Source organism: Varanus komodoensis, unplaced genomic scaffold, assembly GCF_004798865.1.
Source record: "Varanus komodoensis strain SLA01 unplaced genomic scaffold, ASM479886v1 scaffold1, whole genome shotgun sequence".
Taxonomy (NCBI): Eukaryota; Metazoa; Chordata; class Lepidosauria; order Squamata; family Varanidae; genus Varanus; species Varanus komodoensis.
This window is the reverse complement of record NW_025335268.1, coordinates 126,424,499-126,441,214: the sequence shown is the minus strand read 5'-3', so window position 1 is coordinate 126,441,214 and position 16,716 is coordinate 126,424,499. Positions and strand designations below refer to the sequence as shown.

General features: G+C 42.0%; 2 protein-coding genes across 4 annotated transcripts in view; both read right to left on the bottom strand.

Annotated features, from left to right (window-relative positions):
* The window catches only part of MDFI (MyoD family inhibitor), a 98,992-nt gene extending 98,028 nt beyond the window's left edge, over positions 1 to 964 (bottom strand). The window contains exon 1 of the mRNA XM_044445019.1: positions 831 to 964. The gene's annotated coding sequence lies outside the window, so the exon portion shown is untranslated. The remainder of the gene's footprint in view (positions 1 to 830) is intronic.
* The window catches only part of FOXP4 (forkhead box P4), a 173,562-nt gene that overhangs the window by 18,875 nt on the left and 137,971 nt on the right, over positions 1 to 16,716 (bottom strand). For all 3 annotated transcript variants that reach the window (XM_044444980.1, XM_044444970.1, XM_044444990.1), the window contains exons 14-16: positions 3,853 to 3,974; positions 2,075 to 2,141; positions 831 to 997 (exon numbers count right to left, since the gene is read on the bottom strand). In XM_044444980.1, the coding sequence (XP_044300915.1) occupies positions 831 to 997; positions 2,075 to 2,141; positions 3,853 to 3,974 (356 nt within the window). The remainder of the gene's footprint in view (positions 1 to 830; positions 998 to 2,074; positions 2,142 to 3,852; positions 3,975 to 16,716) is intronic.

Here is a 16,716-nt window from a genome sequence, read left to right as displayed (position 1 = left end):
GCTGAGAATCTGTAACTGTCCCAAAGTCATCCAGCTAGCTCCATGGCTGAGTGGGAATTAGAAGCTGGATCTCCTGAGGTCCAGTGTGGCACTCTTAAGCACACTGCCTCTTTATAGTTCCACTACCCATGTCTAAATAGAGAAAGCTTTGTAGCACTCAGGTTAGCTAGCTGAGCTAAGGAGTGCTCCATGTGAATTTTAATTCTTAGTCTATACTCTCAAAGTAGTCTCTTCCAGTGGTCAAATGCCTCTGATGTTAAAAGAAATACTTTCCACAATAAAATAATTTTCTGACCATTGTTAACTGGAAGCCCTTACAGTGTATGTGATCTCAAAGTGCCTTCTCCAACTATCATTTGGCATGCTGCAAGAAGTGAATATGGTGTTGATAAAGAAACTACTTAGCTAAGGCTGAGTAGGGCAGTATCCACTCAGGCTCTTTATCTACAGTGCTGCCGGGACACCACAGCGTACCAAAATGTGTGTACACACTGACATGTGGTGCCAAAATGCATTCTGATACAAAAACAGTATGAAAATCTTGAACTTTACATTTACAATTCTCAGCATTACAAAGCACCCCTGTTAACACACGGGGGTCCTATTTCTCCATTGATTTCAGACTCAGGCCCAAACTCAAGCTGTAGATCTACTTACATCTTAACAGAGTTTACCAAAAGCCCAAAGTGGCACAGCCTGAACTGCAGGGGATTTCTGCCACTTCTGGATCTAGTAGGTACAACCATGTCGTGCAGAAGCCGCCCTTAATTTTCCTTTTAGTTTCAGCTAGAAAGAAGGCTCTAAGCAAAATATGGCTCTGGTAGGCTTACCTGTACTGCTGTGGTGAAAGTCGGGGGCTATTGCTGCCGTTGCTGTTGACTTGTTCCACAGTGCTGCTCACATCATCATGGCCAACATGCAACATGCCACTAGTGGAGCTCGTGTTGATCATGGTGGGACTGTTCAGAAGAGGGAAGTTACTCTCTGCTAGGGCTGCCTAAAAACAGACAGGGTCCAACTGATATAATTCATAGGTACGAAAAAGAAAATTATGACAGGTTTGCAAGGTTACCCCAGATATCCAGGTACTGAGAACTACAAGTCAATTTTTCCCGAAGGGACTTAAAATGCCTCTCTAGGTTTTGCAGTCTTCCAGAAGAGTTCAATCACTGATGTAAACTTTGTGTGTAACTTTATCACTTAATTAGGAATATTCATGTCCTTCCTTTCTAGCTGAAAAACAGAACTGATTGAGTTGGCTTGCAATGAAAAATTAACACAATACTAAAATACTTTTTCAAATCTCATATTGGTTTGATTCTGACTTGGTCAAACTGTTTTAGACAGTTGTCAGAAAGGTGAGCTTTCCATGAGTGCTGATGAAGTTTGGGGTGCCTACCTCATTGGCTAAGAGTAATCTGAAGCCTGATTTGGTGGGACTCATGAAATAGCTCCAGGCCACACAAGTTCCGCAGCAGTAACCTTGCCCATGCTTCCTGCACCACCATTCAGTAGTTGGACCTGTCCCAACAGCCTCTGATTTGCCACCAAGCAAAGGGGAAGGCTGAAAGGGCAATTCTGTTAACAAGATGGCAAGGCACTGCACTGTGAGAGAGAAATTGTCGTTTGATATCCTTCATTTCTTCTTACCCCTTTCAAAACAATGTATTGCCCAGCTGGAACATCAGAAATATATTAACACTGCATTGTTACAGCAACAAACGGGAAGGTAGGCTTTTGGCCATGTGGAGTCAGGTTTCCCAGCTCGTTACAGGAAGCAGAGTTGTTTAGACTGGACTGGTTCTCCAGAACATCTTGTAGAAAAGTAGCACTGGATATTCTATGCTGAAATTTTAAACTAATCACTAATTAGCTTCAATAGTCATAGAACAAATTCTGAATATTCATCCAAATGTCATGATACATTCAGTTTCTACATTCATATTTCCCTCATAGTTTGATTCCTGCATTCATGGTTCTGCTGTGGGGGACCAATGGAATAGAAGTTTCTTTTGGTGGGTTTGAATTGTAAACACAGCACTTTCCCTAAAAAGGCATATAAACTTGACCTTACCTGGTAGCTGGCATTAAGTGCTCCATAGCTAAGGCCAGAAATCATGTTTTTGACTAAAGTTGGACTCCTGTAAACAAAAGAATCAGCTGTTTACAGTCCTACACAACACAAATTAGATTAACAGAAGTAGCTTGGAAGGAAGAGCAACTTCAGAAGCCAGTGCTGTTTATGATTCCACTAAAGTGAAAATTTGTCCTACTGGTGGTGGAAGATGCCTACTAGCCCCTTGTTTGTTTCTATCCGTGACGACCTAAATGTTTTGATAGTACCAACAGTACAATAGCTCTGTTGTGATTGTCATGTTTTATTTTAGACATGACACCAAACTGCAGCAGAAAAATCAAGCATGCAAGCTGGTATTAGGAGGAGGATGCCTCATTGCCCTAGCTTTCAGACTTTTGGTTGAAGCACTGTTACTGCTATCAGAGATGTTCAGCCTTAAAACTCTATGAGAAATATTTCACGTTCATTTCACTTTTCTCGGTTCATTGTTTGTACATTAAAAAGCACAGCTGAACAAGTGACAAGAATGGCAAACATAAAATTATAACTTGGTTATATCAACATTCAGAGTGACAGGTTTTCTGGAGTCAGAGGTTCTAATACTGCTAACCACCTAATACCACTGCCAGTTATACCCTGTGGTCCATGCATTATCAGATGGGATATGTAGTTACCACTAGTAAGTGAATGTTTTTGGCTATAGTATTATACCGCTAGATGCATTTAATATCACTACTATTTCTGTGATTCTTGCAGCAGTCATAGGCATGTTTACTCAGAAATCAGTCCCATTGTGTTCAATAGATGTGGTTTAATTGATGTGGTAATGTTTTAATTACGTTACATGCTATCTATATTTTATTATCGTTATTGCCTTGAGCATTATTTTCAGTGGAAAGGCAGGACATAAATTAAAGCTTACTTGTAGGGAAACTTGCATGGGATTGCAATCTTGATCATGTAAACTTGCAAGGATTAATATCACAGGTTTATCCAGCTTCTAAACTCTCTTGGTGTTTGAATAGCAGATGCCTAAATATAGACTTATGTGCTACTGAACATGCACTCACAACTGTGAAAATCAGAAGGCAGTGTGCAATATTTGAGTTCATTCCAGCAAACTGACACAGGCAGTAAGTGAATCAAAAGCTAAAATGTGGTTCTGAAAAATCTCAATATATAGGGCAGCCCCCCAAGAATAAATAATGCAAACCTCTCAGTCACCTCTAGCTGAATCGCCCCTCAGCCATCCTCAGGGATCACTGATGGGGGTTATAGCTCAGTCATTTCAAGAGCGTCATTTACTCCTTTACAAAATACAGAATTCATTTACAGAATTCAGAGCCACAAGACACACCAATGGTCGCCATTAGCTTAGAAAGCTTTTTAGGCAAATTCATGGAGGCTACTTCTATGACTTAGCTTTGATAGCTGTATGCTCAGATGCAGAATTCTACTAAACAATCAGATGACAACAAAAGGACTGCTGATGTCATACCCTTCTTGTGAACTTTCCAGGAGCATATAGCAGGTCACAGTTAGCAAAACAAACAAAGAAACAAAAAACATTAGGCTAGGTAGATCTCTGGTCCCATCCAGCACAACTGTTCCCAGGACCTCAATATAATAGGTGCACAGTCCGCATGGGAAGGATGTTGGATAGCTCCCATATACTTCCCCCGTACCCCATGCAAGATGGACACTGTATGCCCTCAATCATTCTCATAGAGCATTCGTTTTCCCAAGGGTCCTGCCTGGGAAGTTGTCAGACACACCCTGTCATCTTTGGCGGCCTTCTCTTTTGGTACTCGAGTTCATCTACGGTCCAGACAGCTCCCTTGACATTCTCCACTCGCACGAAGCACTTATGCAGGCTCAGGTTGTGGCGCACGGCATTCTGTAAGCAGGACAGAGAAAGAGAAATGGTGTCTTCAAAACAAAGTGAAGGTCTTCCACTGAACAATCCCACCCCAACCTGCAAAAAAAACTCTCCAAACTTATTCCTTCCAGTCTCTTACAAAATTATTGCCAGCAATCTGCTACTGATATACTTAACATTCAGTTCTCAGTGGGGATGCTTCATATACTGAAGACAATAGATGAACTGTTTTAATAGCTGTTTCTGTCCTATTGTCTCCACTGTACATGTTCCTACAATTTTATTCAGTTACCTTGTTGGCTAATTCAGCACCAACTCCTGATCAGCTGCCTCAGTGCTATCATTTCTGCTGCGTATTAGCAGACCAGCCATCATGTTAGCTGATGGCAGCAGGCACCCAAGAAAGTACCTGTGCAATATCCTGAAGAAACATGGGAGCTGGCACTAAGGTGCCCTCTGCCAATTTCAGCAGCAGAGAAAAGTGTGCATACCGCAGAGAGCTCCCTTCCCCTGCAATTGTTTGGATCCAGGAACACCAACAGCAGCTGGTAAAGACTGATGCTCAGAGGTACAGAAGGAAGGGGCTGCAGTGTGGCAATTCAGCAGTACAAGTTAGCAAGAATGCTTCGATCCAGTCATAAAGCAAGCTTGCAGGAATCCATCAGAAAGACGACCGTTCCATCACAAGCTCTAAGACACTTGCTACACAGCTTCCATACAAGAACCATCTTGTGAGGACATGTCTTGTTCTCACCTCCTACTGACTGGACTTCCACAAGCCAGGCTACGTAATCTCTCATTATTGGCTAAATGGAGGGAAGAGGGAGGGGGGCAGAAGCAAGCTAAATATTGTGAGGGGCAATTGATTTCCAACACCATCCTCTGCTTGGAAAACCTCAAAATCCACCCCACCCCCACCCCACCTCCTATCTTATATCTTCTTTATTCTGTTGCCCATCTTTACATTTCTAAACGTAAAATAAAGAAAATGCACGTATACAGGCAGTGTTGCCCCGAGAGATACTAGCTCCCTTTCCCCCCCTTCTAACTCCCTGCCATTTGCTACTGCCCCTATTTCATTACCAATTTTAATTTGCCTCTAATTAAATCCTGTGTATTTTTCCAACTCACTTGCTAATCCATGAGGGAGGCAAGAGGCTGGAGTGGAATCTCTCCGAGCTATAATTACAAAGGGCCTAATCACGTCGGGGCTCTGCCTTTGAATAAATTTCCTTGCATTAAGGTTCTCAGATTCTCTGCCTTGCAAATGAGAATGACCCCAATTTCAGGATGTTGGCCTCGGAGGGTTTTTTTTTTTTATTTCGAGTCCTGATTCGTGATGAGAGACTAATTCGTTACGCTAAAACATTAACAGCAATTTAAAAGGTCGAACGGGGGCCGTATAAACAAAAGAGCCAGCCAAGACAACAAGGCAAAAGAGGGAGAGATGGAGAGTAAAAATCCCACCTTAGAAAGTGTTACATTCTTGGAAACTGCTTTTTCCCTCCAGTTTTGAATACAGTTTATTTTTTCAAATTCCCCCATACCACCTCCCTCACTTTTTTCTATTATTTATCCAACTGAATGTTTGTGATGATGCCATCGTCCCTCCTCAGTGGCCCCCATTCTCCAAACATTGGGGGTGGGGTGGGGAGACCGAAGCTTTACTTTCTACTTCTGTTATAAAGGTAGCAATTCAGTCTAGAACCATGCAGAGCCTGACAATGCTAAGATGCCACATGAAACTGCATTAGGCACTAGCATTACATTTAGCAGTAGAGCAGTTTTCTCCAACCTGGAGCCTTTCGGATTTGTTGGGACTGCAACTCCCACAATTCCAAGTATGTGAGAATTATGGGAGTTGAAGTTCCAACAAATCTGGAAGCTGCCAGGTCAGGGTAATACCTTTTCTCAAGTTCAATAAGCCACATCAACTGACCACAAAACTATAAGGGCCTTCTGACAGACTTATCTATGAACAGTAAAAGCCCAAGCATTGCCCCTTATTTAGTCATATCACTCCTGTGAAAAAACTACTCACATTTAAAAAAGCAACGGACTCCATCACCTGTGTTCAACACTTCCACATGGCCTTGTTTCCTATGGGCAGCTGTGCCCAAACTGTGCCAACTCATGTGAATTTGGGGGAATTCAGGGGAATTCACATGATATCATGCTTTAGGAGTGCCAAAGAGCAGCCTGGTGAAATTGCTCATGCAACTGCTTTGCTGCTGTCGGGACTGTGTGCTGCATAGCATTTGCCCTCCTGTACCACCTCTTTGATGACATGTGAAGTACTTTACAACCCTGAGACACAAGTCATACGAGAGAGCGAGAGCGCGCGCACCAGCTTAAATGGGTTGCTGAGTCCCACAAAATGAGTCTCACATAGGAAATGGATCTCTGCCTCCAGAAGCAGCCCTAGTGCAGAAATCAAAAGAACAAGTCAGGGTCTCCTGTAAAAATCCTGCACCCTCATGTTTTTATTTTAGAGACAGTAAATCCTGTATGGGATTTGCTTACCACTGGAAACAGCACCCCTATTTCTGTGCAAAATGTGGTCCTTCTGCACTGAAGCCAGTTTGATGGCAGATGCCCTCTGGCACTAAAATCAGAAGATGAGCAGATATAAAGTACCTTGGAGACCTTTACCATGGGACATCCTGCCTCTACTTCAGCAGTGCAGTCCTGGTGCTATCAGCCAAATGTGGCCAGAAAATTGGGTGTGTCAATGTGTAATTGGCTCCCGAAAAATCCACTTGTTCCTCTGTTCTGCCCTACAGCAGAATAGCAATGGGTTCTGGTTGTGAGGGGCTCTCTGGATGCTCATCATTCCTAACCAGAGGATTGTCCTGCCATTATCAAAGAAGGCGGCTTGCACTTCTGATCAACAGCGTCCTCAATCAAACCTTAGCTTTTTTTGCATCAACAGCACAGGAGGACAAAAGGCCAGCCATCTTGTGAAGGTCACTATGTGTACTAGGATGGTCACAGAAGTTTGCTGAAAACCATACACAATGCTCCATTGCAAGCATAAGCAGAATAAGAATAATCTGATACAGTAATAAAACTGTCTTAGTTCGCAGACAATCGAGGCTGGTTCTAGCAACACCTGGACTTCTAACAAACCATTCCAGTATTTTATGTGCATTTCACAAACTCATGGCCACTCTAGCAGATGGTAACTGAATGCTACCAAGCATATCTTTGCTCTTGCCTCCTATCAGTGGCCCCCTGCTCAAGGAATCATGCCTTCTTGCATGATTGTAATGCAGCTTTTGTATTTTTTACATAGCATTTGTTTAATGCCAGGCTTGGCTGCTCTGTTTGCCTCTTATCTTTGCCTTTTCTAATGATGTTTGCTTTATGCCCCTGGCCCAGCCTCTCTCTCCAGCTCCCACCCCAACCATTCAGCATTGCTCTAAGCTCCCTGCTGGGTGTGCTGCCGCTGTCATACCAACAAAGTCCTCCTTACACCTGTCTCTTTAGAGGCACCTCTTGGCACCTGTTTACTTTGCACTCGCCAAGCTCCTACTGCCTCAAAGTGCTCTAGAAAGATGGCTAGAGATTAAACATCATAAAAATTGGAAGGGTTTTCCTTGTGAAATAACCAAAATAATGCACACTGGAACAAGCCCAGGTGCGGAGACATGATAAAATAAAAAGGGAAACACACCTGAATTTCCCTGCAATGGACTAAATGGCCATCTTTCAATATACAGATATATTTTAAAGCGGATTTTTCCTAGTAAGAGGCTCTTAAATGGAGGTTTGCTACCTGCACTAATGTGTTATTTCTAATTTGTTGTTATTATGTGCCGTCAGGTCATCTCTGACTTATGGTGACCCCCATGAATGAAAGCCCCCCAGAGAGTCCTGTCCATGGCAGCCTACTCAGTTCTTGCACAGTCAAGGTTCTGGCTTCCTTCATGGAGTCAAGCGATCCCATGTCTGGCATTTCTAATTTACACAGGACATTAAGTTCTGTATGTGCCCAAGATCAGTAAAGGACACCAGATCAGGCATCGTTAGGCCACTGCATTCCTCATCTCCTGTCTCAAGAGGTAGAAAGAGATTCTCAGTTCATGCCTTTACTATTTTAGGCACAACATTTTCTATGAGGCACATGGTTCTAAGCAAGTGAGACAACTACAGCTTGGCTTTCCTCCAGCCCACGCCCTTCCCACAATTTCCTCCCATGGGACTCCACTTGCAACATGTACAGGATGCTATCTGCAGAGTTATTTGTGACTTGTACAGGCAAAGCATATTTACTTGTAGTATTCCACCTGAACCATTAGGGGGCCTCAATGATTGGTGCCTGAGCTGAGAGAGCCCTTGAAATGACTACAGCCTTCCTCAGTTTGTTTGAATTACGTATTTACAGACTCCCATTCTGGTTGGTATTGAGGCTTTTACTCCACACATTAAGGAAGGAAAATAAAAAATATCTTCTACCCACAGTCTTGTCTCAGATATTACCGTACCCCAAACACAAATGTTCCCAAGTCACTTGCTCAAAAGGTTATGCATTTAACCATTACAGTACAAAAATCTAAACAGAACAAATATAATTAGCCTTATAATTGTGCACATCTAAGGGAAAGCAGATTCTCCATTCATCTTACTAGCATGTACCAACCTTTCATTTCATACGTTAATTTTAAAAGTCACAGAGCTTAATTTCCCTGTCAAGCTAAGTGTGCAGTTCAAAGTGTCCTAGGTCAGCTCACCTAGGCACCTGCCTTTTTACCTCTGTAACAATACGTGGGAGGTTGCGGATGGCTATGTTAGTCTGTTGCAACAAAAGCAACAAAGAGTCTTGTGGCACCTTAACGACTAACACATTTGTGCTTGAGGACAATGTTCACTTCATCAGACTCATACAGTGGGTGGGATCCATGAAAGTTCATGCCAAAATAAATATGTTGGTCTATTAGGTATTACAGAGTACTTTGTTGTTTTTATTACTGGAAACTGAACACACACACAAACACATGGAAGCTAAAAGACAGAGCAAACCTCCCAAGCATGCTGCCATCTGTACATGCAAGGCACACACTTTCACCACACACATATTTTTTAAAAGAAATACAGGAAGTATTCCTCATAAGGTTCCAAAGGGTTAAGGGGGTGAGATGCAGGTGATGAAGTCAGAGGAAAACTCAGTGGTGCAAAACACTAGGCTGACATTATGGGAACAAAGGTTTCAGCCAGAATGAAATGAATGAATGTATAGTAGGATTGAATCGGCATTTTACATCCTTTTGCCAGAGGAGTGAAGGAATCACTGAGTCAGACATATTGCTTGCGCACTGTACCTTGGAGCAAAACACAGGTAAGAAAAGTTAACAACCTAGCCAGGAACTTGTAAACCATACAAAAATTAAAATACAGGCCAGCCAGCATACTGCAAGGCAATACAGGTCTCATGCTGGGGATAGTGAAGTTGCACATTTCCCTAACATCATTATTTATGGTCAGTCATCCAGACAGAGTCACAGCACACCAGCAACAAAACAACCAACTGGGGAGCAGGATGCAGGACTGCAGCCAACTTTTCCTGCAAAATGGGGTCTATCAAATGTCCAGGTGAGGCTTCGAAGACATGAATTCAGAATCAGAAATTTTCTCACAAGCCACTGACACATTTTTAATCCTGTCACCATGCCCAAATGCCTGTCTATGGATCAGAAATATATAAAGCTAAATAAAAATGGTTAGCATCCACTCATGTAACTCAAACAGACTTGCAGATGACTTTATGAGGGCTGGATGAAAGTTACTAATGGAAAACACCTAAATGACTAAAATGTTTCATCAGAATTCAAGTTGTTAATAGTACAGTGAGCAAGTAGTACCAAAAAGTGTAAAATAAACAAAACAGTTTATGCTATAGTTAGCAAGTGAGAAATTAGCTGCAGCTTCCCATATTCTGTTTAACCCTTTACATCACGTATCTGCACAAAAAATGTCCCCAAAACAAAACAAAAACCCTCCCAGGTCAAGGGCGTCATTCAAACAAGTTAAGTATTTCCAAAGTCCCGAATACATACAGAACTTTTGTACTGAGTATCACTAAGCCATTCTAAAGCAGTGGCCAAACATGTTTTTCTTTCTTACAAGGCAGAAACTGCCTGCCTTAGGCTGTCATGCACATATTCTAGTGGTCCATATCTTAAGCACACACAACTCTCAATGATGGAAGAGACTGTGCTCCTGTCCGTGTGTGCAGTCTCCTTGCAGCTCCCCCTTCTCTTCTCTTTGCTAAAGAGATCAAAGAGGAAGAAAGAAGAGCAGCTGCTGCTGCTCCTCTTTCCAAAAGGACATAAGACTCAAAATCAGTAATGTGCTATAATTATCAAATCAGAAATAGCTACAGCAGCTTCCTTTTCCAAATATTAATTTGTATTTGTATGCTGCGCACCAATACAAACCGCCCCCCACCTCACAGGTCAAGGGCATAAGCCAGCCACATTCCATTTTCACTAACTGCGCTGACATGTTAACCATAGACAGGCATTTTTGCCACATTTAATTCCCAGGGTTTTCTTCTTAACCGATTCTTGTTAAGCACCTTTTTCTTCTCTGTATCCCAAAGTGTACTCCCTTCTTCTCTCTACGACTGCAGGTCCTTCTATACTCCATCCCTCACCTCTCTCTCTCCCATCCTTTAGCATCTCATCTCTCACCTGCAAGGTTGTTTTAAACCCTTATCTCTGCCACACACAAACACACAGAGAGAGTAGGGAAGAGAGACACCTATTCTAAACCCTGATCTGTTAGCCTCCCATTTTCTCCCATAGTACTCTTTCAAACTGTACCCACTTCTGTTATCCTTTTGGCTTCCCTGTCTAACAGGACTCTCTGCACATCCCCCATATTCCCCTTTTTTCCTTTTGAGTTTTTTCCCCTCTGTTTCTGGCTAGCTTCTTCTTATATAAAGCTTCCTTTCCCCCACTGAAAGAGCTTTAGATAGAAATGGCCATGAAGCATGCTCAGCTAGCTGCAATGTAGTGAAAAAATATTGTCACCCCACTACCACTGAATCCAGAAAGAGGAAAAACAGTGTTTCTGCATTATCTTCACTGTTAATGGTTCTGTGGGGACTACAGATGTTGGTTCTCATAAAGATATAAAAATGAAGCTCAAGCAGACAGCTCACTTTCCTTCCTGTGCCAGTCTAGCTTATGCCTAGCTTGTAGGATGTTCCCAATGGGAGATCCACCAGGCTCCTCCTTTGCTTGTTTTAAGTTAAGTAGTTCGGACCTGTTACTTCTAGCAGGCTGTCCACACTGTTGCATTTGTAAATGTCAGTTACTACTATATATTAATCTACAGTTGCCACTACATACTTTTTAAATGATGCTTTTCACTGATTTCAGCTTTAGATTGTTAGCTGCTTTGAATGTATCCCATAGAAAACCAGAACGATTATTAAAGTGGACTTTAGTTAGAAATTGATTTTTTTTTTCATTCATTACATTTATATCTTACCTCTTTCCTGCAAGAAACCCAAGGTGACTTACATAATCCTCCTTTCCATTTTATCCTCACAACCACCTATGAAGTAGGTTAGGCTGTGGCTGTCCCAGTCAACCCAGTGAGCTTCATGGCTAAGTGGGGACTAAAGTGCAGATCTCCCAAGTTCCAGTGCTACACTCTAACCACTGCACTACACTGTGGTATAATCTCTGGTGGTATAATTGTTGCTGTACACCCAGAGTCATGTTTTTTCGTCCTTAAATAAAAATGTGTGACATGTTTAGCCATTATGGACTAAAAGTATGGCAGGATGCTGAAGGTCAGATATATTTCAAGACCAATGTAAGTCAGAGTTAGAAAGAAGGACCCTTTTGAATTACATTTTGCTTTGTGTAATTGTCCTGCTATGCTCATAGTCAAAGCAGCTAAAGGACTGTTTTCACAGTCACTTGAGCATTGTTCATAAAGACTGGCAAGGCTTATCACTTGCCATTTCCACAAGCCATTTCCTGATTCTTTGTGGGATTGGAATAAGATCAGATCCTTTAGACATGTTCTTAATTCTCTCCAGGGCTTTTCTTTCTCTGCCTTTACATATGTTTCATAAACAACCACTAGGTGGAGCTGTGGTATATCAGAATTGTGCATGCACCCCAGGGTTTCATGCTATCATTCAGGAAATAACAGAGTTTCTTCATAGCAGAAAATCAAGCAAGCAACACAATCCTGCTACAGCGCTTACAAAGAATGGGAGAAGCCTTTGAGATTGCCAATGTTGTGTAAAGCACCTGCAAACTAATGTGAGTGCGCACAATAAATGCATCATGTATAAAGGCTTATAGTGAAATTTTAAAAAGCCCTAGCACCTTGAGCCAGTGGCATGTGTGCAGGCACATGCGGTGCTAGTGATATGGCCTTTGATGACTGAGGCATCTTTACGGGATTACTTTGTGCAAAGAGGACTCTGTTTTGCCTAAGACTGTGCTGTTGATATTGAGGCATATACAACACTATAAAAAAATCTGGAGCTAATAGCATACCCACTCACATTTGGCCTTGTGCCTGTAGCTGGCTCACCCTGAACCTCATTTTGAGGTTCAGATAGCTCAGTTCATAAGTACACTGAATAAAACTTTCACAGTCCATTCTTTATATAATGCAGCATAGAAGGTTTGATGTCCTCTGGTCAAGCAACTTCTAGAAGTACCCCATCCCTATGGTAATTAACATTTCTTGCAGTAAAATGTGTGAGACAGTAAGCATAGCAACTGTGGAAAATTAGCTGAGATTTCATTTTGTTGGTAATAGATTTGTACTTATTCTGTACCAAATATATCTATAGTTACTAGCATGCTTTAGTGGTTTTATCTTTTTGTTTTTTTAATACTATGAACTGCTTTCAGCACTAGGAGAAAGGGAAAGGCCAGAAAATGAAATGAGCAAAAAGCACTGGAACTGGCAGTACACTAATATCTGCCTACATACCTTAGCAAACAGCTGCAAGCAACTACACTCTTATACCTGATCTCTAAAACTGCAGACAAAACATAAAAGCACAAGGCTATATGCTGCTAGTATCATAGCTAAAGTTGTCATATGCTGCTTGAAAATTTCACAGTGGTTGTATTCCCTGAAGCACTTTCATATCTTGTGTTTTGAGAATGTGATTATAGCATAGCATAAGCTATTACAGATAAAATTTGTTGCATTGTAAATAATTACACAGTAAGAAAAAACCTTCCTCTGGCAGGTGAATTGACTAGGTGTCAGCTAATAATAGTTTTCTAGACACTAGTGACTAAGATTATGTAATTCTTGAACAAGCAGGAGTGAAAATTCTTTCAAGTCTCTTATTTTGCACTTGAATAGGTTAACCATCTGCCTCTATCTATGAATAAAGCTCTGATATTGAGCAAACCTGCGATATCAGAGTTTCCAGCAATTTGTTCCATGTAGAGGTGCCTTATGTTAACCAGTAATGAAAGGCTCCTTTTCCTCAGCTGAACAGCAACTATGCAAAGGAAGAAAAGACACTGCGAACATGTATGGGAACTATGATCCAGGGCTTTAAGTGATTGTGAGCTATGATATTTGACTACATGACACGGAAGGACTTTTATTAAGACACACTTGCACAACCCGAGGCTACTCCGCCAGCTGGAACTTCCTGACTATGTGGCCAGGGGGTGAGGGGTGGAGGTCTATTCCATCAGATCCATGTTTTAGATAAACATTTTAAAAAGCATAGGCATAATCTAAAAGCAGTGCACATCTAAGAACGGGCTAAAAAGAAAGCATTTGGTTAGAAATGGCCAAAAGGGTCTTCCACGGCTAACATCTTAGAGCAACATCTTCATATTCATAAAATCTAAGAAGTGGTCACATGAGCTGAGATGTGAAGCCACACAGGAAGACTACCTACTAAGACAGAAAGAGAAAAGATGGACATAGGCTGAGTAGAAGTTAGGCTGAGAAGTCAACAGAGGACTACCAAAGCCATGGCAATTTCCCATGCTCCTGGATTCAGTATGTTAGCACATAAGCAAAAATGGAGGGAATAAGATCAGGAGAAAAAATAGGTAGGATGCTGTAAACAAGATAAACATCTTTCATTTGCAGGTACTTTCCAGCAGCCAGAATTTCTCTAGGGTATCATCCACACTGTGAGATATCACTTACCAGCAAGGTGGTCATAGGATGACTATCAGGGATAAGATGCATTGAAACACACACCTATGATAGAAAAACCAACCTTCATGTGAAGGTGGTCCAAATGCTAGGCACCTAATGTTCTTATACCTCAAGGATTAGGGTCTACTGTCAAGAATTCTTAGATTTAACCAAGACAGATTCATGTAGAGATCTCAATATTTTGTGTGTGCATATGAATGGGTATAAATAAGCACTGGGAAACAATAAAGAACCCACTGGAATTTTTCCTTGGACAGGTGACAGAGAAGGGAAATGATGGCAATGAAAAGAGTTTGACTTCTTTTGCCTTTCTCCCGAGGCCTTAAATTCATCTTCTGCCAGTCTGCAGACATGTCACAGCTTCTCAAACCAAACTGATAAATTATTTTGGAAAGAAAAGAATGAATGGCCCGGATAGTTCTCAAAGATCTGGGGATTAGCTCTCCTTTCTGTATTTGTTCCCCAGTAGCTGGGACCCAGACTGCTGCCTTGTCTGATGTCAGAAGCAGATACAAGCAGCATTGAACAAATCAACCACAAGTTAGTCTGGTACAGTCAGCCCTGGCAAGTAACGCACTGTAATCACAGGAAGACATCTATCCCTGTTCTACTCCCTAAAATCCCTTAACCGGCAATTCCATGAAAGGACCCAAGGTTCATCTTTGCAAAACATGCACATGCCTACATAGCAGCCATCCCTTCCAAGGAACTTTAGACAAGTTAGGATTTCTAATGTTTCTCTGAGAAATGATCCACTTCAGTTCACATGTGCCATGACCTTTTTTTCACTCTCAATAAGTAACCCTCACTTGTCTCAGATTTGCATTTCCCTAATGGGCAGTAAGCTCTGCTTGACTGTTATCAGAGTTTGACGGCTATACAATGACTTCGGCTTCCCGTCTAAGGGAGTGATTGTATCAAAGTCTGAATGGGACAGTGGCAGAATTATGTCATGTCTGGAGGACGGAATCTTATCGGACCTCTGGCTGAAAGACAGAGATGCCCAGCTGCAGGAACATAGCACACACCCCATACTCTGGTGATAGTCCTCCTCTTTCCCACTTTCCCCCACTTTTGCATCCCAAAAAGGAATGGTCTCTTCAGCTCTCCAGAACTCATGAAACATATGACAGCATGAAGGAATAAGCAGACAGATTCAGACATGGTAGATAGCAACAGTCTGAGTTTTAAATTAAAAAGGACAAACAGGGACTACTTTCCATGAAGTACACATACCCCATAGCCCTTCCATCTGAAGTGTGCACTTCTTTGCAAAAAGGGTGATTCATTAGAAAAAAGTAACCTGCAAAGGGGCCTTCAGTGTGTCCAGTGAGTTCCCTGGAGCCTGGTCCACATGCTGACATTTTTCTCTCTTGCACACAGTGTGAGAGGTGCACATAGCTTTGTTTAGGAACACAGAACATGTGTAGCTGCTATATCGACTTGTGCCATTGGTCCATCTCACATGGTATTGTCTTTCAATGTCCTACCTGGAGATGCCAGGAACTGATACCTTCTGCATGCAAGCAGGTGTTCTACAACTGGGCTACATCCATTCCCCACAAAAGCACTTAGAGATTTTGTTTTGTTAGCTCATGGGGCAGAGAACTATCAAGAGAATTATCAATAAGGTAAAAAAGGTAAAAAGCAGAGACACATACAGATGATGATGACGACGACGATTGTAGCAACACACAAAGCCTGCATTGTGATCAGAGGCTTATTGTGTTATTAAGTCATATGCCAATGCATGAACAGAGGAAGCAGGCATGTTGCTTTTATTTACAGATGAAAGAACAGAGATACTGACTACTGGGGATTTAGCTAGCTCTTTCTGAGAAGCCTGAGCAGGACAGGGGACTGAGGTAGGGTGGTGTGAGCCCTGTGCAAGATGGTTTTCTGTTCGAAAGATTAAGCTTCTTCTTCCTAGCCTCCATTCCCAAGGTTGAAAGCTACGTCCTAGTAGCTCGCACACACATTCTTTTCTATCAGGAGACCATCTAAATCTTGGGAAGAAATCCCAATGCTCTGGAAAACCAATCTGAATAGTTGCTAGTTGGGCTGAGGCATCTTCTATTTGCCACATAGAGTGAGACCAGCCCCAGGTTATCATTAACCTTATTTTCTATTTCTAGCATCTAACTCCCCTTCTGCTTTTCCTGTAGCCAGCCCACGTGCATAGAGCTACAGACCTATTTCTACAGTTTGATAACGGAACAGATTGGTCACATGCTGTTGTCACCCACCCACACATCACTGCCCCCACCTCAGAGGACTCAAAGAGTTCCTGCTGAGAGAGGGAATGCAGTTCTCTGTCTTGTTTCACCATCTATGCAATTTGACACATTTTAAGCTAAATTCTCAATTTGTCAATTTTGCTGAGGATCTGGAGCTTTCTCACTAGGAAAGATGACAGCCGCAGAGTCAAGGAATAAAACTATAGAGACAGAGGGATAGTAGCTGAATTTTTTCTACTCATATTCCCTGTACTTGGGAAGCTGACCTCCATCAACCCCAACTCCTTTCCCCAGTAGTCCCAAAGCTACTTTGCACCAACTGTGATAGGCAGTGTGGTATAATGGTT